Raw genomic sequence first — 24,311 nt, forward strand, 5'->3', positions numbered from 1 at the left:
TTGGCGACGAGGGAGTATGGCGGCGCCCGTGCGGCGGCGCTGAGCGGGCTCGGACCGGACCGGTGCCCTCCGCCTCCCCTCGCTCCCCACCGCTTCCCCCCGCCGCCATGTGGCTCCGCTGCCGCCGGCTGCTCCGCGCCTGCTGCCCGCTGCCCCGCCCGCCTCCTGCCGCCCCCGGCACCGCCCCGCTGCGGCCAGGCTGGGGCCGGGCCTATGCCCCGCCGGGAGGTGAGGGAGCACATGAGGGGAGGGGGGGGGCCCTGTTCCTATACCCTATATTCCATAGCCCATATCCCGTATTCCGTTTCACATGCCCCATATTCCATACTCCATATCTCATACTTCATACCCCATATCCTGTATTCCATACGCCGTATCCCATACTTCATACCCCATATCCCATACCCCTATATACCTCGTATCCCATACTTCATACCCCATATTCTGTACCCCCCCCTGTACCCCATATCTCATACCCCCCCTATGCTCCATATCCCATACCCTGTATCCTGTACCCCCCCATATCCCATACCCCCCCTATACCCCATATCCCATACCCCCCTATGCCCCATATGCCATACCCCGTATCCCATACTTCATACCTCTTTTCCCATACCCCATATCCCATACCCCCCCTATACCCCATATCTCCCCTATACCCCATATCCTATACCCTGTATCCCATGCTTCATACCCCATACCCCGCCTATACCCTGTATCCCATACTTCATACCCCATATCCTATAGTCCATACCTCCGTATACCCCCTCACATCCCTGGGTGACCTTCAGAGCTGTCATTGGGGGGGGGGGGGGGATCCCTGGCAAGACCAGCCCCGCCGGGCCAGGGAAGGGCCCCATGGGCCAAATGGGACACAGGATCCCTCCTGGAAGTGCAGCCCTGTGGGGTCGGGGCTCCCCCCCTGCCTCTGAGCACCTCAGACAACGTGGTCCTGGTGATGGGCATCCCCCTGCGCCCTTTGCCTGGCGTTCGCAGGTGTTTGGAGCCACATCCTCAATGCACCGCTCTGATACATTGGGTTTGGGGTTTGGTGGGGGTTTGGGGGTGTTTCAGGTACACTCTGGGCCGTGTGTCCCCTGCACAGACCTTGCTGTGTGGGTTTGAGGGCACTAAAATGAGCCTGGTTCTGTCGGAGGTGAGGCTGCAGCCGCTGTGACTCACTGCGGGGTCTCCTCTGGGGTGCATTGATCTGTGCCTTCATCCTGTGGCTCTTCCCGAGGCCCTGAGGCTGAGCAAATCCTCTTCCATTCCCAGCGGGAATGAGCTTTCTTTCGCCTCCAATCACAGAGCTGCAGTCTGGCCTCTTGCTTCGCCCTTCACAGGGCCCGTTTGGTTTGGGGTTTACAGCATGGCAGATTCCTCCTGCCTTGTGTGAGCTGTGAGAGCCTTTGTGATGGCTTTAACCTGGCTCCGAGGTGTTGGATGTGTGCAACAGCACCGGTAGGAAATGAAGCAGCTCTTAAAGCAGAGCTCGCCTTGCTGCTGGGGCAGGATGGAGCTGCATGTATAGGCTGGAGGCTGCTGTCGAAGGGGGTTCCTCCCCGGTGACTCAGTGACACAGTGTGGTCCACGTGTCCCCAGCATCATCCAGCTGTGGCACCGTCCTCACAGCATCCTGCCCCTGGACACTGCTGGAGCGTGCAGGTCAAGGCAGGGAACGAGAAGCACTGAGGGTGCGTTTGTTGTCATCAAGGGGTGGGAAGAGGTTGTTGTGCCCTGTCCTGCCTCTGACCCGGCTCTGATGGGTTTCTTGTCTTTGACTGCAGTGGGAGAAGCTGCAGCAGGCTCAGAGCTGGGCTGGGTCAGCCTGGAGAAGAGAAGGCTCCTTAAGGGGAGACCTTAGAGCAGCTCCAGTGCCTGAAGGGGCTCCAGGAAACCTGGAGAGGGGCTTTGGACAAGGGCCTGTAGGGACAGGCCAAGGGGAATGGCTTTAACCTGCCAGAGGGGAGACTGAGATGAGCTCTTAGGCAGAAGCTCTTCCCTGTGAGGGTGCTGAGGCGCTGGCACAGGGTGCCCAGAGAAGCTGTGATTGCCCCATCCCTGGCAGTGTTCAGAGTTCCAAGGGAGCTGAGGCAGAGTGAAGCTGCTCCCATTGACGTGCAGGTTGTGCACAGCAGCGCTGTGCTTCTCACCAGTGTCCTGGCGCTTCCCAGATGAGTGGAGCTCATTGTGGTGCTTGGAAGCTGTGAATGAATGGGCTGGAATTCTGTGGCCAGGCCACCAGCACAGCACTGAGGGCTTTGTCTGTTCTGGGCTGTGGTGGGGAGCAGGGGAAGGGACCAACCTCCCCTTGACTGCCCCTAAAAGGCTCATTTTGTCCCCAGAAAGGAAGCGGTTTTACCAGAACGTGAGCATCTCTCAAGGAGAAGGTGAGTTCAGCCACTGGGACAGGGCAGAGGGGCTGGTCCCAGCCTGTGTGAGTTTGGTATTGTCACCATCCTGCTGTCCCCTTTCCTCATCCATAGCAAAGCTGTGGGGTGGGAAGCCACGTCCAAGACCCAATATGTCCAAATGATGGTGTTGGTGCTCCCACCACTTGCACATCCCTGGTACTCTGCTCCCATTAGCTCCAGCTCTGAATCTGTGGGGTTGGCTGTTGTTCCTTAGTGCCTGCTCCTCTTTGATTCCCCAGGATTTCTACTCTGATTCCCCAGGAGGCTTTGAAATCAACCTGGACCACCGAAAGCTGAAGACACCCCAGGCCAAGCTCTTCACTGTGCCCAGTGAGGCCTTGGCCATTGCAGTGGCAACAGAGTGGGACTCCCAGAAAGACACCATCAAGTTCTACACCATGCATCTGGTGAGCATGGCAAGATGGGATACTGGGACCTTGGAAGGACAGAACACAGTGTGCTGGGAGCAGACAGGTCAGGAAAGTCAGGATTAAAGACAGGGAATTGAAATTCCAGGGGTTAAAGATGGGGTTGCCAGGCCACTGCTACCTGGTGAGGGCTTTGCCAGTGTGTGAAGTGAATTCCAGAGCAAGGGTTGAAACACTTTGGGGTGTAAGCCCTGTGCTGGGATGCATGAGATCTTCTCAGAGCATCTTCTGAGAGTGCTTCCTTCGGTATGCTGCCTGTCCCAGCCTTCCTGTGGAGTTGGCATAGGTTGGTCTAGAGCAGGGGTGACCATGTAGACATGAGAGTGGTTTCCAAATGCAGAACACTGAGAGGTCAGGTTGTCCGAATGCCCATAGAAACAGGGATAAGAGGTCAGGAGTTTGGCAGGGCACTGGTTGACACTGGTTGGGTTGACACTGGTTGGGTGACTCTATAGGGTATCACTGGAGGGACTTGAGAAGGGGCTGGACAGTGTTAGCGGGGACTGTGAGGGCAGGAGGAAAGGATGAGCTTCCTTCCCTGGTGCTTGCTGGGCCCATTCCTGTGGCACCTGAAACCAAGGAGGTGATTCCTATTGCACAGGTCTGGCCCTGCGCCCCCCCTTTAGCTGCACCCCTCACTAACTCCTCTGCTGCTTCTTGGCTTTGTACAATAGAAGCTGCTCCTTCCCCAAGCCGTGACTCACAGTGGTTTAAACGGCCTCTATCCCCCAGACCACCCTGTGTAACACAGCGCTGGACAACCCCACACAGAGGAGCAAAATGCAGCTGATCCGAGCAGCCGTGAAGTTCCTGGAGACTGACACTGTCTGGTACGAGATGGGGCACAGGGGTGAGGATGTCTGGGCACTGTGGGGCTGGGGGAAGAAAGGGAAGATGTCTGTTGTAACTCAGTCACAGCAGGGCTCTGACCTGTCTGGGGTTTGGCCTGAGGGTTTGAATGGGTTTAGGCCAGTTCTATGTCTGCAGACTTAGTGAAAATTCATGCATGTGAATGGGGATCTGGTCCTCTGCTGAACCCTGTTTTGGACATCTCCGTGCTGGGCAAGGCTGGGAGCAGCAGGAAATGAAGATTTCCTTGGGGAAAAGAAAACAGCTTTGAAAGGCCTGGGGGAATCTGTGAGCCCAGTCCCTGGTACTCCTGTGTCAGTTCAGGCAAGCTCACATAACTTGTATCAGCAGCCAAAAGCCCTTCATTCCTTAAAGTGGGCCACAGGATCCAGCCTTTCATGCCCAGGCTTCTGTCTCACAGTCCCAGCCTCTGCAATATCCACTGGGAGCTGCATGGCCCCATATAAAGAGTTCCAGTGGGATACATCCCCTGCTCTGACCACTAAACCTCACTGCATCCTGTGCCTGCCTTGGGGCTGCCTGTTGGCTGCTTTGTTTTATAGTAAGGATTATGCTTGCTGGAACAACAAAATGCTCTGAATTTGGGAAAGAGTGGGGGGATTGTTCCCAATCACTGCTGCCACTGCCTTCATTCCCCTTGCTGTGCTCTGGGGGTGAATGAACACCCATTGTGGTTCTGTTCTGCAACGGCCCAGCTATCGTGTGGAGGAGCCACCTGCCTTGGCAGAGCTGCAGAAGAATGAATGGGATCCCATTGTTGCCTGGGCTGAGGAAAGGTAAGAAGAGGCCAAAGATGTTCCTGTCTGCTTTTGGCCTGCCTAGGCCAGGAGCTCTGGTGCTTGTGGCTGTCAGAGCCGCAGGATCCGTGAGCCCTGTGCTTTTTTAAGGAGCTGGGTGATCATTCCAGGTACAACGTGGCAATTGGCTCCTCCACCAGCATCCTGGGGCCAAACATCCCAGCCAGCACCAAGGATACCTTCGTCAGCCATCTGGCATCCTACAACATGTGGGCCCTGCAAGGTGAGAAAGGTTATTTTGCACAGGGAAGCTTTGTGGCACAATAAAAGGAGGCAGCTGCCAAGGCAAAACCTTTGTCGCTGCAGTGACAGTGGCCACAACAGCGTTTTGTGTCTGTTGTTAACTGTGGATCTGAGACTGAAGTACCCAGATACAAGGATCAGTAGCCCTGTGACCTCCCTGAGGAGGTTCCACACTGCCTGTCTCGTCAGAGCATGTGAAGATGCTGCTGTAACGCTGCAGAAAACAACCCTGAATCTTGTTTGTTTTGGGTTATTCCCTTCCAGGCATAGAATATATCATCACCCAGCTGAAATCTCTGATCCTGTCCATGGGTGTGATTGACAGGCACATTACAGTAGAGAAAGCCGTGCTTCTCTCTCGCCTGGAGGAAGAATACCAGGTAAATCATGTTACAAAGCAGCCCTATCATTCAAATAGCAATAATCTCAGCGTGACAAATGCATCTCCCACCACAAATAACTGGCAAGGGAAGTGCCTGCTATTGCAGGAGAGGTTCCACCTCACCACTCTCTGCGTTTGAGAGAGCTTGGAGTGTGCTGCTGTAAAGCAACACCATGGGCACAGCAGCCCAGAGAGCTCCTGGGGCTGCCAGGTTCTTTTTGCAGAGCCCAGATGGCTGCTTTGCTCCCTCTCTAATGTGAAGTGCAAAGTCGTGGCTGGCTTCTCTTGCTCTGGGTTATCCAGCCTGGAGGCTTTGGCAGACACCAAGCTAATAACTTGCTTGCTGGAAGCTGGCCTGGCACGAAGCTCTCCCTGACCCAAAAGTGGTTGAAATTGATGGGAATCTTTTCATCCTCCCTTTAAGGGGCTTTGCCTCAGACTCCACTACAGATGCAGCACCACTCCTCTGGAGATCTCCCTGCCCTATTAGTGACCAGCACAGCTCCTGGTTCACACACATGAAAAGGGAGAGCTGCTGAGCAGCTTTATGGATAACCCAGTTCTGAGCTGACTCGTTCCTCCTCTCCTTCAGATCCAGCGGTGGGGCAATGTGGAGTGGGCCCACGACTATGACCTGTGTGAGCTGCGTGCCCGTGCTGCAGCTGGGACTCTCTTTGTCCACCTCTGTTTGGAGAGCTCGACTGTGAAACACAAGCTGCTGCAGGACTGAGGCTGCTGGGCTGAAACAGCAGGAAAATGCCTGGCTCTGAATCTCTGGCATGACCCAAGGGATGGGAATCGTCCTCCTGCCATCACATCTTTCCTGGGATCAGCCTCATGCTGAGGAGCTGTGACTTGGTGGGCAGCTCCTCTCTTGGGCTGCCTGTCATAGTGCAGCACCAGCAGTTTTGAGCCCACAAGGAGGGAAGGTCGAGGTGAGCATCCCCTGCATCCCCAGGCCAGCAGCTCTGTCCAATGCTGGTGTCAGTAACGCATCAGAGGAGCTCCCACGAAGGAAACAGCTTCCTGGGCAGGGCACGGCACAGACATACCCAACATATGCCACATGTCTTCATAGCTGCCAACTCCTGACACACACTTGTTATGGGAATCTGAAAACAGGCTCCATTGCATCTGTTCTTCATCCCTCAGCGTGCCTGTATGTAACACCAGGGTCTCTCTCTTTGATTAAAGGCACCTCCCTGCTAGATCCTGAAAGCCAATACTGCTGAGTAGTTCTTTGTTTTAATGACCAAGCTGTGGTGCTGGAGTTTCTGGGATGGCTGCAGGCATGGAGCAGAGCAGACCCTACCGAACAGATCTGCTCCCTCTGGGTGAGCCTCCCCATGCAACGTGCCCTGTCCTTGCAGAGTGACAGGGAGGCAACTATGCAATCCTGGAGCAAGAGAAGGGGGGGAAGGTGGGCTTCAGAACACTGTGAGCTAAACCTGTGTATGACAGCACCATGGGGCTTTCAGAGAGACCCAGTGTCTTCCCCAGAGCACGTATGCAGCCACCCTCTCATTTAACCTTCCCACATTTCTCCTTGCTGCTCGCCTCCAGCGGTGCCGCCCCGGCCAGCATCATTGCTCAGAAGCTGCTCACAAGTGAGTGCAGCAGCTGCTGTCACGGAGCAAGGAGGGGAATTAATGGCTCCTCGCTTGGCTGTTGCGAGCAGCGGTGTGTGAGCTCCTCTGGAACCACTGATTCCCCTTCCTGCTGCTGGGGGCTGCTCTGTTCATGCTGCACAAAGCCGCTTTGGCGAGAGGCGGGGAAGAGGACGAGGCTCCCAGGCACGCAGAGCCCCTGGCAGCCTTGTGCTTGCTGAGCTGGAAACCTGCTGTTATCTTGGGGGTGGTTTGATGGAGAGCACTCCTCTCCCACGCTGCTGCCACGTGCCTGTGGCTCACAGGTTCCTGCCACTGGGCTTGCAGGTAGCAAAGCTTTCAGGCGTGATGCGCTGCGATGAGCTGGTTCAGACAGCTCACAGCTGACCCATAGGCCCTTGTGATCAGGTCTGAGCTCTGTCTGCACGGCTTCACGCCAACGTGATGGAAGAGGCAGAGCTGTTCCAGAGTCAAGAAGTACCTTTTATTTGCAGTTTATGCTGGGGTGGAAGAAGAAATGTCCCAGGCAGCATCCCTGGCTGTGTGTGTGCTGCTGTTGGGGGCTGTCCTGTGTGCCCCCAGCTAAAGCAACCCCTCAACCCGTGGCAGACCTATTCCGTGGGCTCCGGGATCTTGATGCTATCCAACTCCTCCTGGAGATGCTCAATGAAGAGAATGATCTCTTTGACCCGGTTGCGATTCCTGTCGATCTCGTTTTGGAAAGCCTGCACAGATTGAACCCACAGGCTTGTCAGCATCCCTGGCCAGGCTCCCCAGCACCCACAGGGCTCCAGCAAAGGTTAGGGAGCATCTTTACTACCGGTGTCCCTGCCATTTGGGCCAGACCTACCTGTGTCCCGTCCCCCTGAGCACGAGGGTCTCTTACCTTCTCTGTCACAGAGTTCTGCCACTGGTCGATGTTGCTGAGGATGTCGCTCTCTCGCTTATCAATGCTCCGCAGGCGGGTGCCATGGGATGCGTTGACGGCGTTGACAATGGTGTTTTTGTCCACCAGAAGCTGGAGGTAACGTGACCGGATGAGAGGAGGGGGTCAGGCACACAGGGAAAGCAGCAGAGCTCACAACTAGCAGCTCAGGGGGTGGAAAATGAGCCCTGTGTCTCAGACAAAGCCCCAGTCATCAGCATGAATGCAGAGCTTTACCCTTCGCAAGGATGCGTGTGGGCCTCGCTAGGGTGTAACGGAGAATTATCCCTACTGTGGGTGGGGAAACTGAGGCAGCATCTTGTGTGCTGGGGCAGGCAGCCCTGCTGCAGCATGTGGCAGGCCCCTGTGGGCAGCTAGTGGGGAAGCAAGGCTGCCTATGCTCCAGCACGGCTGGCCCAGCAGGGGTGGGAAGTGGAAAATCCCACTTGGAAAGGTCTTTCGGACTGGTGGCATTGGCCATAAATCTTCATTTTTGGAGAGTCCCAGTTTCTAATGGAAGCAGTGACTTCCCCCCAGGGCTCTAAATGGAGGGTGGCTTCACTAAGCCATAATGACTCTCCTCCTGCAGCCAAGTGCAGCTGCTGAACAAATGAAGATTGCTTCTCTGTGGAAATGGATGGCAGCGAGGCAAAATGGGTGCACAGCAACGGTGCGGAACTGCAGCCATCTGCACAGGCCATAAAGCAGGGAGCTCCCCCCCCCTCCACCCCGGGCTGAGAGCTGAGGGGTCTGGTTTGTGTCTGTCAGCTCTTGATTACCTGGAGTAACAGGAGGATAATCTAGACAGAGGGAAACCACAGTGAATGCAAAACTAGAGGCATTTAGCCACGAACTGAAGGGAGAGTGGAGGCAAAAAGGTCAGCAGCGCTGCTGACTGGAGCACTGCAGAGATCTTTGTGCTCTCTGAAGGGCTCCTTGCTATCACAGCAAGACCGAGGGCTCAGTGGAAGGCCCCGTTTGAAATGTCACAGCCCACCTCCAAAGCACGGGCTGGGGAGCTCTGGGGATGGATTTGAAATCACCAAGGCAAACAGAGCAGTGTTTGGATTCTCCTGGGGGAGCAGGGAGAATCTGAACCAACCCAGCTCTGAGGGCAGCAGAGAGGCTGCCTAAGTGCCTGCTGGGTTGGGGCTGTCTGGAAATCAGCCAGAGCAGTGAGCTGTGCTGGAAGCAGGAGAGAGATTCCCTCAGCACTTCTCTTGGGCTGCTGCCACCAGCTCTGGCAGCACCCAGGGAAACTTGCAGTGCAGTTATCCTTCATCCCAGGCAGCAGAGATGCCCGGCAGCGCTGGGGCTGGGACCACTCAGGAGGAGGTGATGCTCTGCCTTAGGCACGGCTCTAGCAGTACTGAGCCTCCTGGAAACCCTGTCTCTTCAGAGAAGAGGCTGTGGCCTCTTCCTGCCAGCTCCCTAGTGGAGATGAATTGTTTTTGTGCCCTCACCGTTTGAACAGCAGCTGGCAAATCCACGTCGAGCTCATTCTTGAGTGATTTCTCCAGTGTGGTGATGGAGATCTCCAGCAGCTTTTCATGGTGATGGTTTTCCAGGTCCCGGCACTGGTTCATCGTATAGAAGATGGTTAAGGAAAAAGCTGAGCACACCATTCACTTACAGGGATTAAATGAGCTCCTGTAACTAGAGACTGAGTGGACCTCTGCAGGAAAGGGCCTTGCTGCTGCCAGAAGCTGCTGTGATGTCAGGATATGCACTTAGTGCTCTTAATCACACATTAGGTCTCATCCTCGCTGCTATCTATTACACAGAACAGAGAGTGGGCCTAAGTTTGCAAAGGGAATTGAAAGAGGCCTCCCAGGATAGAAGCTAAGCTCTGAATATGATGCAATTATTCGCACCAGGCCAAGAGATCTCTATATTTAGTGTAACCTGTCACTGAAGCACTTTGTTATTCTCATCTCACTTTGTTCCAGAAGACATCAACAACCCCAAAATGGAAGCCATTTAAAGAAACTTCAGCAGGAACTGCAGGTATTTCACTGGCTGCTATAGCAGGAATGTACATAGGAATCAGCCTAACCAGATCCTCCCAGGGCTTTGTCACTCCTGTGGGAAGAAAGGAAGATTCCCAAGGGGGAGAAAGCTGCAGAAATCCTACAGACACAGGAGAACTTCGATCCTTTTGTGCTCTCCAGGGTCTCAACAGAAAGAAGCTGAGCACCTGAAATGACCATTCCCGTGAAGAGACCTTTTCTGTTGATTAAAAGAAACCCCAAACAACCCAAACCCCCCAAGTTCTATAGTGATGGCTCATTTCTGAGCCTATAGGTGAGATATACATACCTCACTGGGAGGTCCAGGCCAACAAACTGTCCAAAGGATATATCCCTTTCACGTTTTCAGTGAATGTTGATGCTACAGCAGCAATGTTTCTCTTAAATTCCTCTAGTATTTCCTTAACAGAGGGGAAAAGAGGAGATATTACCATGTGAACTTGCATAAACATAAAAGCAAGCTGGGGAGCCTGGGAAGAATCTACATCTGATTATCATTTGGACTCACTGCTGTTCCCAGCACAGTCAGAAACTGAACTGCCTCAAGCATTTAAAGTGTTTTGAACGTGTTGCAAGATTTTCCCTCCTCCTTTGGGGCCAGAACATCACAATCAGGTTATGGGAGGGAAGGAGACTGAATGATTCCCATAGCCGGTGTCAAGACAGCTGATCCTTTTTTGCCCTCACTTAAGTAGTGCATGGAGAGTGCAGTATTCCCGTACCCTACAATGCCACAGTCTCCATGAAGAGCCTCTTATTGGAAGCAGAACCAATGCCAAGGCTTAGTGCAGCTTTTGATTTAGTCCTCAGGAATTAAAATTGCTGCCTAGTACCCCTCTCAAAATCGACTGTGAGGTGTCGCACTTAAATGCCTTGATACAACAGCTCAGATACAGCCACCTGAGTTCTGTTCCATCAGTGACTGCAGATACACGAGGACCAATAGCGAAAACACCGAAAGGCACAATCCTGCTGCAGTGAGGAATCCATTTTGAGCTGCTTGCTGTCATGCACATTCACAGCAGTGACCTGCTGCAGCTGCTTGCTCCTGCCTGCTAATTTCGAGACAGATTTCTTCTCTTTCAAAGGAAGATGCACATTAGCAGCCCTGCCCTACTTTTTTGAGGAGAAGTCTGGGGAGGAAAAAGGCAGCTATTATGCAAGCAAATGCAGGAGGCTGAGCAGGAATGTGTGTAATCTTATTCAGAGCAAAGATGAGCTTCAAAGCATTGCACCTCTAGAATCCCAAATGCACACCCCATGCTAGGCAGCCACTTCTGTACACAGACCTATAAAATGACTGAATGACCCTTTCTCTAAAGCCTAGGAAATCAGCTTGGATGAATGTAAAGGACGTGCTGCGCTCTGCTCTGAGAAACAGAAATCTATTGCAATGTCTTGATGTCCGGGGCCTAATCTCATCCAGATCAACTCTGAGTAGAAAAGGAGTAGGACGGAGACCTATGCCCCACACTTTGTGCAATGAGCTACTAAACAGAGGGGTGCAGAGACGGAAAAGTGACCCCCCACACACACTGTGGATGTGAGGCCTCTCAGGTATGTGTCTGAGCCTTACCTCCAGCTGGTCAGTTATCAGTATTTCCAAGCCCATGAGTGCTTCAGAGAGCTGAAGGATGTCCTCCCTGTACCGGGCTCGTTTCGACTCAGCAATATCATAACTACTGGCATTATGAATCTCCTCCAGCCTCTAAACACAGAGATACATAAATTACTCGTAGTTTGTGTTCAGCACTCCATTGCAATTTAATTAACTTATTAGGGATGTGAGGAAAGTTCCTGCTGCTGATGAGCTGAAATGAAATGTGATGATTCAGGAAGTCTCCACATTTACATACTGGGTCGTCAACACTGCTGAGGTATGCTGTTGCACTAGGGGCAATGCAGTGGAGTCGGTGAAAACGCTTCCTCATCCTCCAGTCAGCAGAAGACTTTGCTCCTTCAATGCCTCCAACTTTGGTTCCCCTTCTGACACATTGCAAGTCAAAACTAATGAGAGTCTTGACATTGGTGGCCATGAAGGAGAGATTAACAATACCTTCGCAGGAAGAAACGCAGGCCTAAATCCTGATCCCCTTCATGTCAAGGAGAATCTTGATTGACTTCTGTGGGGTCAGGATTGAGTATTCTGAATATGCAATACCTCTCATGGCCTGCCTTCCTCTTACAGCAAGGATTTATTGCCCTTCAGAAGGAAATACTGATGTCAAGTTTGGATCAGAGACGATGTCTGATTTCTTGGATCAAAACCGTCTCCTCCTCCAATGTGTTATTTCCAAGTCTGTTCCAAGTAAGTTAACAATCAAATGTTAAAATAAGGAAGGAAAACAATATACATGGTTTAGGATGTCCAATCCACTTCTGAGAGTGAACAGAATGGGCTGAAATAGGGAATTTTGCTGAAAACCATTGCCAAGACCTGTATCTGAAAACAAACCAGGTTACCCAAACTCTGCAGTGTTAAAAGCAGGGGGGAGAGCAAGGAATGTTCTTGTCTGATGTAAAGAAGTCAGGAGGCTCCAAAAGCTCTGCAGCCATTCAAGACACACCTCTGGGAGCAGTAACTTCAAAGTTCAAGGCTTTTAATGCTTCTTTGCTCCTTTCGCAACTTCAGAGAGCAGTTATTTTACAGGTTACCCAAGTTTACATGAAAGGATTACAGTGAGACAAACAGCCCCTAAGAAAGGCTCACAGACTCCAGTCTGCTGGGGCCTCTGCAGCCTTTGAACTCCTCTGGCAATCTGAAATGAATGGGGAAATGCTGTTAAAATGCAGCCTTCAGTTCGGATGCCAACTTCTTCAGTATTCAGATGAAAACCATCCCAATGACCACTGGGTCCTGTTCTTGCAGCTCAATTACAGCTGAGCCTGCAGATCATCAGGCAAAGGTGGAGGGCCAAAATGTGGCCTTAGCCATGTTTCTTTGGGTTTGATTTGGGTTTTTTTTTGGGGGAGGGGGGTTGGTTGGCTGGTTGGTTTGGGGGGGGGGTGGTTTTGGTTTTTTATGGAAGATTTACTGGGAATTCAAGTGAAAGTTAGCTGAGTATGCATTGCCATAGATTCCTGGAATCCCAGACTGGTTTGTGTTGGAAGGCACCTTAAAGCCCATCCAGTTCCAACCCCTGCCACAGGCAGCGACACCTTCCACTAGAGCAGCTTGCTCCAAGCCCCTGTGTCCAACCTGGCCTTGAGCACTGCCAGGGATGGGGCAGCCACAGCTTCTTGGGCACCCTGTGCCAGCGCCTCAGCACCCTCACAGGGAAGAGCTTCTGCCTAAGAGCTCATCTCAGTCTCCCCTCTGGCAGGTTAAAGCCATTCCCCTTGTCCTGTCCCTACAGGCCCTTGTCCAAAGCCCCTCTCCAGGTTTCCTGGAGCCCCTTTAGGCACTGGAGCTGCTCTCAGGTCTCCCCTTCAGGAGCCTTCTCTTCTCCGGGCTGACCCAGCCCAGCTCTCTCAGCCTGGCTCCAGAGCAGAGCTGCTCCAGCCCTTGTAGCATCTCCATCTTTCCATGTTGCCTTCTGATAAGGCTGCAGACTCATATCCCAAGTAGAGCGCATGGAGCTGGTGTGCCAGCATGAGTCAGCAAGGTTCAAGGACCTGGGAGCAGAGTGACTCAGCAGCAGCGAGAAGGCACCTAAATAGAAGTGACCTGGTTTCCAAAGGGAGCCAGGGCTTGTGACTCTGCCTGGTGTCAGTTGCTCTGCTCAGCTGACAGGGTCACCGGGCTTTAGCATCCCCTCCTCTTATTATTCCTGTGGAAACACAATAATGATCCATCTATTATACATGGTTAGAAAGGGATCCAGCTAGAAGCTGCACCCTTATCAGCCACAGTGGGTGGCTGTAGTTGAGCAGAATGAGAAAAGATAGTTTCTGCTTAAAAAAGGCTGACGAAATACATTACAATAACTTGATCTATTTTGTTAAAGTTCTTTAAACTGTTGTTGACAAAACGAACCAAAGCAGAAAATGACTTGAAAGCAAACAGAATCCCTTGCAATCTCCTTCCTTTTCTTCCCCATTTTTCAATGAAGGAAGAGCTATTGGAGGCCTCACAGCAAAGGAGATTGGCATTAAATCTGATAAACCCATACAGATTTTAAATCAACTTCATCAACAATGCTTTAGCTAAAAGAAAGGTTGAGCATTTCCATTTTGTTAAAGGCTGGTCACTTCTCTGGATGGCAAATAAAAATCATACTTAGCTATTCTCGTTCTGTAAAGCCTTGAAGGATCTTTACCTTTATGAATGGTAAAATAACCTGGTGGCATGTAAATTGTGTCCTACAGTGAATTTCCAGTATAGATAAAGGTTGTCAGTGATAGCTGGTTGTGGTTTGCCCAAAGGGTTTGAAACTTCAATCCCCAAATTCTTTTTCTACATAAAGTAGTAAACACCTTTTACCATTCTGTTAGTTAATGACATTGTATTGCTAATACAGCATCTTTTCTTGGTATAGATTTATCCTATCAGAAAAACTTAAGGATAGATCAGGGAGTGAGCCCTGGAAGAGGTTGCCCCCTGAGGTTGTGGAGTCTCCATCCTTTACTCAGTAGCTGCATGAACACGGGCAGCCTGCTGTGGTGGCCCTGCTTGAGCAGGGTTGGAGCAGGCGGCTGTTCCATCCATTAGGGATGCAGTACAGATTCCTATTACAGCAGTGTAAATCCAGAATAGTAGAACTAATTTTCATGGAGTTATCCTTGTTTTCAGTCAAATTAAAAGCTGGCACATGATACAGATATAATATAGACAGATCCCGTATGAAACAAACAAAAGTACAGCCACATTACCTTTTTGCTCTGCTTTTCAAACTCTAGGATTCTTTTCCTGCCTTCTTGCTGGTTGGCTGTTAACACTTCATTAAGGTATTCATAGAAATGGGAGACTTCAGCTTCTCGGTTTTCATGCTCCTTCAGCCCATAGTTAAAAAGGCTCTCACAAACTGAGACAAACTCCTCCCTGTACGTGACACCAGAGTCAAGGTATTTTGCTTGTTGAGTGGAGCAACATGCTACGTGCCTTCTACCTCTGCAGATTGAAGCAACAAGAGTTACAAGCTACTGTTTTGTAAACCCCGTGGTTCTTGCAGGGAGAAGGCTGCCAAGTATTGTCTATGGCAGGGCTGGGTCACCCGTTCATGTTTTGTACCGAGGATTTTGCTGCCTTAAGGGTATGGAGAAAGCTGTGGCAACTTGAGGGGGAAAAGGCCTTGAAGAAAAGGAAATGCATAAGCTTCTCTGACTCTTTTCTGACACAGCAGCAGAATGAAGCATACAACACTATCTATCTTCACAAGTGTGAATACAGTGCCAGAGTAGTTAATAAATACAGCTCTGGAGCCTACAGCCAGAGCAGAGAATAAACTCCTGACTTGGTAGCATCACAAAAATAACGTCAATTTTTCTTCTGCTATTATCTTGGCAATGGAATTGTTTTTGGAGTCTCTTGTAGTTAAGCTGTGATGCATTTTTCCCCCCAACAGTGTAATGCAATTTTAAGGAAGGTCAAGTTACTGGCCTTGACAATGCTCTATTAATCTGAATGAGGAAAGAGAAGAGGAAAAGAAGTGTCTGCTTTCTGATCCTCCGTGTAGGAGCAATGATCAGAAAAATGTGTTGGCCTGAAAATTTCATGTTGCCAGCTCTGGCAGGTTATGAGATATGCGACTCATATCATTCTGATTAGTCTGTTCCTATCTCCTACCACTTCCATTTCAACCCGATTTCAGTGGCTGCGCTCTCACAATCTAACTGACAGAGATTTATCTTGCAGCTCATTTTAAACTGTAAGTGGATTCCTGACTTAAAGAAAGTACAAAGCCTTGATTCTTGAAGGGTCAGAAAAGAAGGCGTTGGATTCAAGGGAAGGAAAGGGAATATGGGAATTACAACAGTGAGGATTCAGAATGCTGGAATCCCATGACCTGTTGCTGACAGAAACAAGTGGGTTTACAACTGGGCTGTTTCAAGCTGGGCTGGCCAGCTTGCCAGTCATAGAAACCATTTGTTTTTAGCCCTCGTATTTCACAAGGCATCAAGCCTTAAAGCTGTCAGTGGTCTCAGAGTCTTGCAGTGTTTTTTTTTTTGATACTATTCAAAAGTTGAACACAGACTGTTTCAGATCTTACATCAATGGAGCTTTTAGCCCTGGACAAAAGCAATGGATGAAGAATCCCTGTGGATGCACCTCCTTCTTAACTCGAGGCATTACATTTTAGCTGTAGGTATTCTAAACCCAGGAAGGATATGCCTGCAGCAGGTCATCCACTCCAGGGAGGCAAGCCAGTTTGGCAGCTTCTGTATCCTCTGCAAACATACTGTCAAACAGGAATGATCCATTCAGGTACTCAACAAAGGCTGTCTTTGAAGAGAATCAGAGCAATATAAGTAAAATGAAGACTGCCAACCTGCTTCCAGTGCTCAGCATGTGTCTCTCCTATAAGCACTTTACCAGCAAAGGAGTGCTGGTGCAGACACAGTTATGCCAACACAATAGATAAACCAAGTGAGGAAAGCACCCTGCAACTGGGCTGACAACTATCCTGATGCCTGTGCTGCTAGAACACTCTAGCCTGAAGATAGAAAACACTGTTTAGTCTTATAGAAGACATTATCACATTCAACCACATATGACAAGGCTATTCCTTAAGATAAGGAATCAATGGACTCTGGGGAGGGATGGAGGGAAGAGCTGAAAATGCCCTCCCTGTAACTAAACCAGCTCCTGTTCTCCAGCCAGTCTGATCTTTTGGAGGTGGGGAATACAGAGCCAGACTGACAGCACCATTCTGCCTGGGCTTGTTTTCAGTCCGTTCACAGGACTATAGTTATCTCTGTAAGCCTGGAATGGTTTAACCATAAAACTAATGAAAAGCATTAACTTAGTCTGAAGGAGAAAAAAATCACTGCACTATGATGATGCTGAGAGTTCCCTCAGACCTGTAATGTTCTTAATCTCATGTCAGGCTGATAAGATCCTTGGGTATGATTTACTATTTAGCTTTGCAGGGACTGTAAGTTCATTGTTCCCCACGTCATGTGTATTCCAGAGCAGTTCCTGGTTTCATTCTGAAGATGAGATTCAGAGATCACAGAGATTAATCCCAGCCTTAGTTTTAGCACGGTCGATGTTAACCTCTCATTAAATCTTCAAGCAGGTAAAGAAGAAGTCAATATGTGTTGCGCTTCTTTCTCCTGACACAATATACAGCCAGCCAAAGAAAACATACCCTGTGGTACTCCAGCTCCTTCTGCTTTGCCTGTTTGTCCTCCAGCTGAGCCAGGGCCTTGGCCTCCTCCTGTTCCAATAGCTCAATATGATACTGATACTGTAAAACTGCCTCTTCTCGCTGAGAAATGAGAACAAAGAGCAAATTGTTCTCAGATTATCCAGCATTGCTCAAAAAATGTGGGCATCAGCACTTGGACTTTCTGGAACATGCACCTGAGTGACACGTGCATCTCCATTTCTCTGAGGGCTTTGAATTAAACTGCTTACGAAGTTGCTAATCCATTCCTCATCCCTTCTTTTGCTGCCACGTTCCTCTGACTCTGCACTCGGTGCATCTGAGCGGATTCAGTCCCAGGAAACTTTTCTCTCCCCATTCCCTCATCTTTTGGGTTGTTTTTCTCTTTTTTAGCAGGAAGCCCTGTTTTGACTTCCAGGATTTGAGCTCTGATTTGATCAGCTGGAGAGTTTAATACATTTACTAGGGAGGAGAAGGCTCTTTGGAGGAGTGGATGGCAAAGTAGTGGCAGGGGCAAGAACCTCATTAGCTCGAAACTGAAGCTTGACAAATTTAAGTCTGCAGGTCTATGACGTACTGTCTGTGTGAGCAGGGACTGGACTCGGTGACCTGGAAAACCCTTTCTATCCTAGGGTAAAAGTAATAGATATTCCAAGTACAGGCCCTGCTCTGTGCCAAGCAAATTCACAATTAATCATGTTCTTTGGTTACTTTAAATAAAACCCCAAACAAAACCCCCTTCTTTGTTCCTTTGAGCCCTGGGATCAAAAAGCAGCCCCACAGGTTACCAGTGCAGCTGCACTGTCAGAATCAAGAGTGGGAAGTGCATTTGAACAGTACCTGCTTGCCTGGATACAGAGTCAGTCCACTCTGTAATTGCTCACTGAGCAGCAGGACCACCAAGGCTTCTTCCCCCCAGATCCACGTCTCAAGACTGATTTCCTCTGAGATATTTCTGATCTCTAAGAAGGCTTCTGCTTACACTGCAGCCTCTCTGTGGCAACATTAACCAGGCCCCCCTCCCACACACAGCTGCTGATCTCCATAAAATCTGTGAAGACATCATGCCTCTGACACCTCTGCCTCCCTGTCAGATTTGATAGAATTTGGCCTACAGGTTCACAGCTGTTAGGTGGAGGCAGAATCAACACTGCATGTTTCTGGGAGCCTCATTTCTGCAGGGAACCTGCCCCCAGCGCTAGGATATTGCTGGCACACCAACAAAGCAAACGCTCTGTAAGATGCTGTTGCTGGATTTCACAAGCAGGGAATGCAGGAATGCTTACTGTGGAGTCTCTCACGAGCTTGAAATCCAAATACACCAGGTTGGGAATATAAGCAACAACATAGAGCAGGTACCGCTCGTCATCGCAGAGAGGGTTCCCAGCGAGGTTCAGTGTCCGTAAGCGTTTAAACCTCCTGAAATAGACCACCTGTGCCAAGGGGAAAGAGATGATGCTCATCCCAGTGCTGGGAAACACACAGCCTTGAAATTCATTGTTCTTAATACAGTTATAGAATCATAGAACGGTTTGGATTGGAAAGGACCTTAAAGCCCACCCAGTTCCAACCCCTGCCACAGGCAGGGACACCTTCCACTAGAGCAGCTTGCTCCAAGCCCCTGTGTCCAACCTGGCCTTGAACACTGCCAGGGATGGGGCAGCCACAGCTTCTCTGGGCACCCTGTGCCAGCGCCTCAGCATCCTCACAGGGAAGAGCTTCTTCTTAATGTCTAATCTAAATCCACCCTCTGTCAGTTTAATGTTGTGATACATATGGTGCTCCGCTGCCAAACACAGACAACATTGAATTAGGAGTTTCTATTCCTTTCAGGAAAGGAAATACTTAAATTTATATTGTGAATACATAAACGTTGGGTGTAGAGAGAAGGGAGATGGGGTAGATACAAATCATGGGCCTTAGATTGGTCAGCCGACCTTGAAAGAACCCCAAATACATCCTCGTCTCCACTCCCTCCTTTTCTCATCGATAGCTACTTATTCCTTTTCTAGCTTTCATGGGATCCCATAGGAATTCTGCCCTGGCTGATAGCAGTAACAGAAGCAGGGCCCCAGGAATCAATAATCTAAAAGAGAAATAGCTGTAGTAAGCACTTAGCACCAACAGAGCTTACCAAAACCATAATTTACACTACAGACGCAGTGAAAACCTATGGAGAATTTCCTCCCCTAAGGAGGGGCTCAGACACAGGGGCAAATGTCAGCTTTAGAATATGTGATCCTTCGACAGGGAACATTTACAAATCCAGGGAGCACTCACATCTTCCAGAGTGGTCAGGTTATTCTTTCCTATGGAGAAGATCTGCAGCTCTTGCAATGCGTCCAGGTTCTCGATCTTTGATATCCTGTTATTGTAGAGACTGAGGTCCTGCAGTTTGACAAGGGTATCCAGGCCCTCGATTACTTCAATGTTGTTGAAGGACAAGTCTGAGGACGAGTTGAGAAAGTTCAGTTATTTCTAGCAGAACACCTTGATTCAGACCTTGCATTTAGCCTGGTTCTTGCATTAGGAGTTGATGGGCAGTATTTTCCTCAGGGGTGTTCAGTGTTCCACAGGAAAGCCTGCATTAAACCATCATTTGTTCACATCTCCCCCTTGCAACAAACCATGCACATGTCCTTCCACAGTTGAAGGTATTCCATGCTGAGTCCAGCTGAAAGTGATTTGTAGCTTATGGGGAAACCCAAAATACAAGAGAAGAGGTGGGGAAATGCCCTAAAAGGGGGGTATTTCTGTGACAAATCTGACCCTCCCTGCCTTGGTTCTTGCAGGCTCTTGCCTGCCACACCAGTGCCCACTGTCAGGGTCATTCCCATAGGACCAATCACCCTGGAGGCATGCAAAGGCATATGTTCACTTGAGCTATTTCACTCATTGAAGTCTCCTCTTATCCTGTCAGAAATCTATTATAACACCTACATTCGTCATAGGGGCAGTATTTCTCCTCAGGCCAGTACTGAGCCATTCAGGAGTCCCAAAACGGTTGATGAGGTGTCTGCATCACCCCAGGCCTTGGAGGGATAAGAGACTTACGCAGCAGCTGCTGAAGCACTGCAGCCTTTGGGCAAACCAACCCATGTAAGTGTGCTTCAGAACACTGTGCTGACATTGTGGTGATCAGCTGTTGATTCACCAGTGTGTTAGTCACTGTGCAGCAGAACAGTGTGAACCACAGAGCCTATTGGACATCTTAAGTTGTCCCTATGAGCTGCAGCCCTGCATGGTGTTCCCAAAGACAGCTGAGGGTATGTTTCTACCACCAGCCAGCACTCTAAGTGATGCATCTGTAGCAGCAAGCTCCCCAGTCTGCCCAGCATCAAAACCTGCACCACTGCGTGATGCCACTCTCAACATCTTGAGTTTGAAAGCAGTCACATGAAACTATGAAGATGGGCACTTCTTGGGACAACAATGATGACAAGCTCTTCAGCATGGAGGGGTAAAGAGAGTGGGTTCTAGGCTTTGAAATGCCTGCATTAGCTTTGAAAACAGCATACAGGCTTCTCAACCACAGAGACGTTTCCATAAATATTCCTGAAAGTCACCTCCAAACCCTGGGAACAATCTGAAAATCTCAGCTTCCTGTTCCTGCCACCCTGCATGTATTAAACCCAGTTTTGAAACATTTGAAGGATTGTTTTGCAGCTCTGATATTCAGGCATTTTGACATTTGACAGTCAAACAAGGAAACACACCGACAGCTGACAGCCTTCCCTGGGAAAGCTCCTATCAGTCGTGTTTGAGAAGGAATGTGACATCCTGGCTTTATCGCACACTGTGTGAAGGCACCCAGCCTCGTCTGCCTGTGTCTTACCGAGCCATACAAGATGAACCAGACTCTCCAGGCCTTCTATCTTCTCAATGATGTTGTTGTCCAGCTGCAGCTTAGTCAGATTCTCAAACTGCCACAGATTAGCAATCTGCAGGATATCTAAAAACATAGAAAACCACCCCAAATAAATCAAAGAGAATTGCTTTCCATGCGAGGCAGCTCTCAGTACAGCAGCCACACTGTCTTGCACAAGGCAAACATGCCCAGTCTTACCTCCAAAATGATTTTCAGCAGATTACAAGAGCGTGTGATGACTGCTCTAGAGAGTTGAGAGCTCCACTGGCTGGATGAGATTTCAGTGAAGCAGCCCAGTTAACCTCAGTGTCCTGCCCCAGCGCACACTGCTCATCAGCGATGCCAACGAGCCGCTGAGGGGATGCTGACTATGGCCCTGCAGTCAGGAGCAGCTTTATGAATCCACTACTAGGAGACCTTGACCTTCATTTTCCTTTCCAGCTCCAGGAGGGAGATTTGGGATGAGATTCTGCTTTTCTCTGCATTTGCAGGTTAGAGGTGGCCAGCAACTGCTTGTGTAAATGACTCCTGCGCTCCTGGGATTCTCATCGGAGGAGAGCAAGTTGGGGTCTACTCTTTCTGTGAAGGCTGCAGTTTAGAGCTAATCAATATCCCTGCATTTAGCTTGCTCCCAAAACAGAATCACAAAGGAGGGTCATTAGGCAGTACAGCAAAACACTGGGGCCAACACAATACAGAATATTCCCACTCCTGGTTCTCCTTCCATCCGCAATGGCTTCACAGGAGATTTTTGGTGGCTGCTTTGCTGCTGTCAGTGTTTAGTGCAGATTAAAGGAAGGTATTTCAGGCACAAAATACTCACACAGCTCTATATTCTGTATTTGCAGAGGAACACATGCAGGATCAGGGAGACTGCTCTAAGGAACCCACCTAACACACACCATGATTTCACCGGAGCACGGGAGGAATAATGGAAGGCAGATTTTTGCCCATCAAATTACATACCCCCAGAACACTCAAATATTGAGCCAAATGTTCTTCCTTTTCCTTTTTAGAATGCAAGTTTAAGCCTGGTTGGACAGTCAGAGGCAAGCTGCGATAATGCTACCGATGACGGGAGGAAGCCACTGAATTGGCCTGTAATCACCATCATCGACCAAATAGCTCTCACATCATCACCAGCGATAGCAGCGCCTGCCCAGGGTTGGAGTTGTCCACAAAAGGGCTCAACAGGCCTGTGGCCTGTAGGTGTCACCACAATATAAATGTTAAATAAGAACAGCAGTGACAATAACAGCATCAGGTTAAGCAGCTTTAACGTTACCCACCAGCAAAAGCACCCAGCTCGCTCCAATGAAGCTACTTCATAGAGCTCTGCCTGAAAATGTAAGTGCAAATGTTGCTTTTCACATAACAAATCCAAGCTAATCGTGAGCATTTCATTGCCATGATTCTATTCATGCTTGATTCTATCGTTCTGATGTTCTGATACTCACTTCTAAAACTAAGCTGTAGCTCCTTCACATCCTTTAAGTTAAAGCCTTCCTTTCTGACAATCTTTTCTATGTCTTCAGTGCGCTCCTCTTCAAGAACTTTCTGAACCAGTTCATCATCAATAACGTTCGGCTCGATGTTCTCATACAAGTGACTCATTTTTAGATGGTATCAGCCTTAAAGGAGAGAAAAGAAAGAGAAATAAAATGACTGCCTGGCTGTTTCCAGCGTTCATTGAAGAGGGGTGGCGATACCAAGGAATTAAGAGCACAGCTGAGCGTTAAGAGCTAATACCTCCCAGTTCATATCAAAGACTTAACTTGGATCATGGAGTCACTGGTTTGGCTTGAAGTGCAAGGCAGGCATGTTCATATGTGAACTTCCAATGACTTTTGGGTGTTTTCAGTGAAAAATACCAGGATTTGACCCAATAAATAGACTAGGAAAGGAGGCCCCGTGCAGCACCTCTGAAGAGCAACAGTCCACTGCATGGCAGTCACTTGTTGCTGAAACCCACCTTCATTAAGGAAGCGTGTTTCCTTTTGAGATATAGACAATGCTGTCAGTCAAACCCTTCTGCTCTTTGTCATTTAAATATCCCTAATGTTTCCTGGGAAGCAAGGAGACTTCTTATCTCCTAGAGCTGTGCCCAGTGAATGAATCAGTCTGAGGGACAGGAATCATCCAACTCCCACTTGTGTGAGGTGTCTGTAGTTATGGAGTAAGTTCTGCTGATATTTGGCACAGGACAGGAAGGATAAACGCATGGGTTTAGAGAGTTCTCTCCTTGTCATGGCTTTTAATTAACAACCCAACCTCTCCATGGCTGTGCTCAGGTTTTCCACTTCCCTTCTATTTATCCATCACCTCTTTATCCACAGTTGGTTCCATAGAATAACAGACGGGTTTGGGTTGGAAAGGACCTTAACATCATCCAGTTCCAACCCCCTGCCATGGGCAGGGACACCTCACACTAAACCATGGCACCCAAGGCTTCGTTCAACCTGGCATTGAGCATTGTCAGGGATGGAGCATTCACAACCTCCCTGGGCAACCCATTCCAGTGCCTCACCACCCTCACAGTAAAGAATTTCCTCCTTATATCCAATCTAAACTTCCCCTGTTTAAGTTTTAACCCGTTACCCCTTGTCCTATCACTCCAGTCCCTAGTGAAGAGTCCCTCTCCAGCATCCCTATAGCCCCCCTTCAGATACTGGCAGGCTGCTATGAGGTCTCCACGCAGCCTTCTCTTCTCCAGGCTGAACAGCCCCAACTCTCTCAGCCTGTCTCCATACAGGAGGTGCTCCAGTCCCTGATCATCCTCGTGGCCTCCTCTGGACTTGTTCCAACAGTTCCATGTCTTTTTTATGCTGAGGACACCAGAACTGTACACAAGTTGGGTCACATGAGAGCAGAGCAGAGGGGCAGGATCCCCTCCCTCGACCTGCTGGTGACGCTCCTTTTGATGCAGCCCAGGATATGGCAGGGAACAGCAGGGGTGTCTGTGCCAGCAATGGGTCAGCCTCCAGACGCAAAGCTGCTGCTCACTGGACCCCAGCCCTGGGTCGAGCACCATTTCCCCCACACACACTGGGTCCCTGTCCCTGCCTGTCAGCGTGTCTCTGACCCCGGCCTGCTGCCGCCTTATCCCGGGTCCCACCCAGCCCCAGGCCGGGGCCCCCCGGGCCTCTCAGCCCCGGTCCCCCGAGCCCGCGGCCCTGTCCGGCCCTCACCTGCGCCCCGCCGCCGGTTGCTAAGGAAGCCCCGGTGCGTTGCTAAGGGCGGCCACGTGACATGCTCATCCACCACCGTGCCCTCGGGGCGGGAGGAGGCTCGCTTGATTGACATTCCTCTCGCCCAATAATATTAGAGAATGGCTTGGCCTCTGCCCAATGAGGAATGACAGCAGCTGTGTCCATCAACAGGAGGGAGGGACTACCGTGGGGGCGTGCCCTTCTCTTGACAGTGATGGACACTCTCCTTAGCCTACGAGCCCACGAGGTGTCCATCTATTATCCAATCAA

At 50.0% G+C, this 24,311-nt stretch overlaps 2 protein-coding genes across 2 annotated transcripts; one reads left to right on the top strand and one right to left on the bottom strand.

Moving 5' to 3' along the window:
• Nucleotides 1–107: 107 nt before the first annotated feature.
• Nucleotides 108–6,357, top strand: ATPAF2 (ATP synthase mitochondrial F1 complex assembly factor 2). The gene is made up of 8 exons (XM_057427774.1): nt 108–228; nt 2,094–2,390; nt 2,676–2,821; nt 3,575–3,672; nt 4,408–4,488; nt 4,620–4,732; nt 5,017–5,132; nt 5,727–6,357. Exons 1-8 carry the CDS (start codon nt 108–110, stop codon nt 5,862–5,864), a joined length of 1,110 nt encoding a protein of 369 aa, XP_057283757.1. The 3' UTR covers nt 5,865–6,357.
• Nucleotides 6,358–6,717: 360 nt separating this feature from the next.
• On the bottom strand, nt 6,718–24,095 carry DRC3 (dynein regulatory complex subunit 3). Its single transcript, XM_057427778.1, has 13 exons — nt 24,021–24,095; nt 22,290–22,463; nt 20,800–20,916; nt 19,245–19,411; nt 18,251–18,397; nt 16,947–17,066; nt 15,966–16,078; nt 14,509–14,683; nt 11,273–11,404; nt 10,027–10,097; nt 9,130–9,253; nt 7,628–7,759; nt 6,718–7,466 (listed from the first exon to the last, which is right to left on the bottom strand). Exons 2-13 carry the CDS (start codon nt 22,444–22,446, stop codon nt 7,353–7,355), a joined length of 1,569 nt encoding a protein of 522 aa, XP_057283761.1. The 5' UTR covers nt 22,447–22,463; nt 24,021–24,095; the 3' UTR covers nt 6,718–7,352.
• Nucleotides 24,096–24,311: the final 216 nt, after the last annotated feature.

The sequence above is a fragment of the Pezoporus wallicus genome, unplaced genomic scaffold (assembly GCF_028554395.1).
Source record: "Pezoporus wallicus isolate ANWC-B61680 ecotype Strahan unplaced genomic scaffold, APGP_CSIRO_Pwel_v1 contig_10768, whole genome shotgun sequence".
Taxonomy (NCBI): Eukaryota; Metazoa; Chordata; class Aves; order Psittaciformes; family Psittacidae; genus Pezoporus; species Pezoporus wallicus.

Bases quoted from the DNA above. Each gene is read 5' to 3' on its own strand.
- ATPAF2 (XM_057427774.1), top strand. From the start codon at position 108: ATGTGGCTCCGCTGCCGCCGGCTGCTCCGCGCCTGCTGCCCGCTGCCC. The intron at 4,489-4,619 runs GTAAGAAGAGGC...TGATCATTCCAG, and splicing joins GTTGCCTGGGCTGAGGAAAG to GTACAACGTGGCAATTGGCT. The intron at 4,733-5,016 runs GTGAGAAAGGTT...ATTCCCTTCCAG, and splicing joins CAACATGTGGGCCCTGCAAG to GCATAGAATATATCATCACC.
- DRC3 (XM_057427778.1), bottom strand. From the start codon at position 22,446: ATGAGTCACTTGTATGAGAACATCGAGCCGAACGTTATTGATGATGAA. The intron at 20,917-22,289 runs GTGAGTATCAGA...CTATGTTTTTAG, and splicing joins GCTACAGCTTAGTTTTAGAA to ATATCCTGCAGATTGCTAAT. The intron at 11,405-14,508 runs GTAATGTGGCTG...CTCTGTGTTTAG, and splicing joins TTGAAAAGCAGAGCAAAAAG to AGGCTGGAGGAGATTCATAA.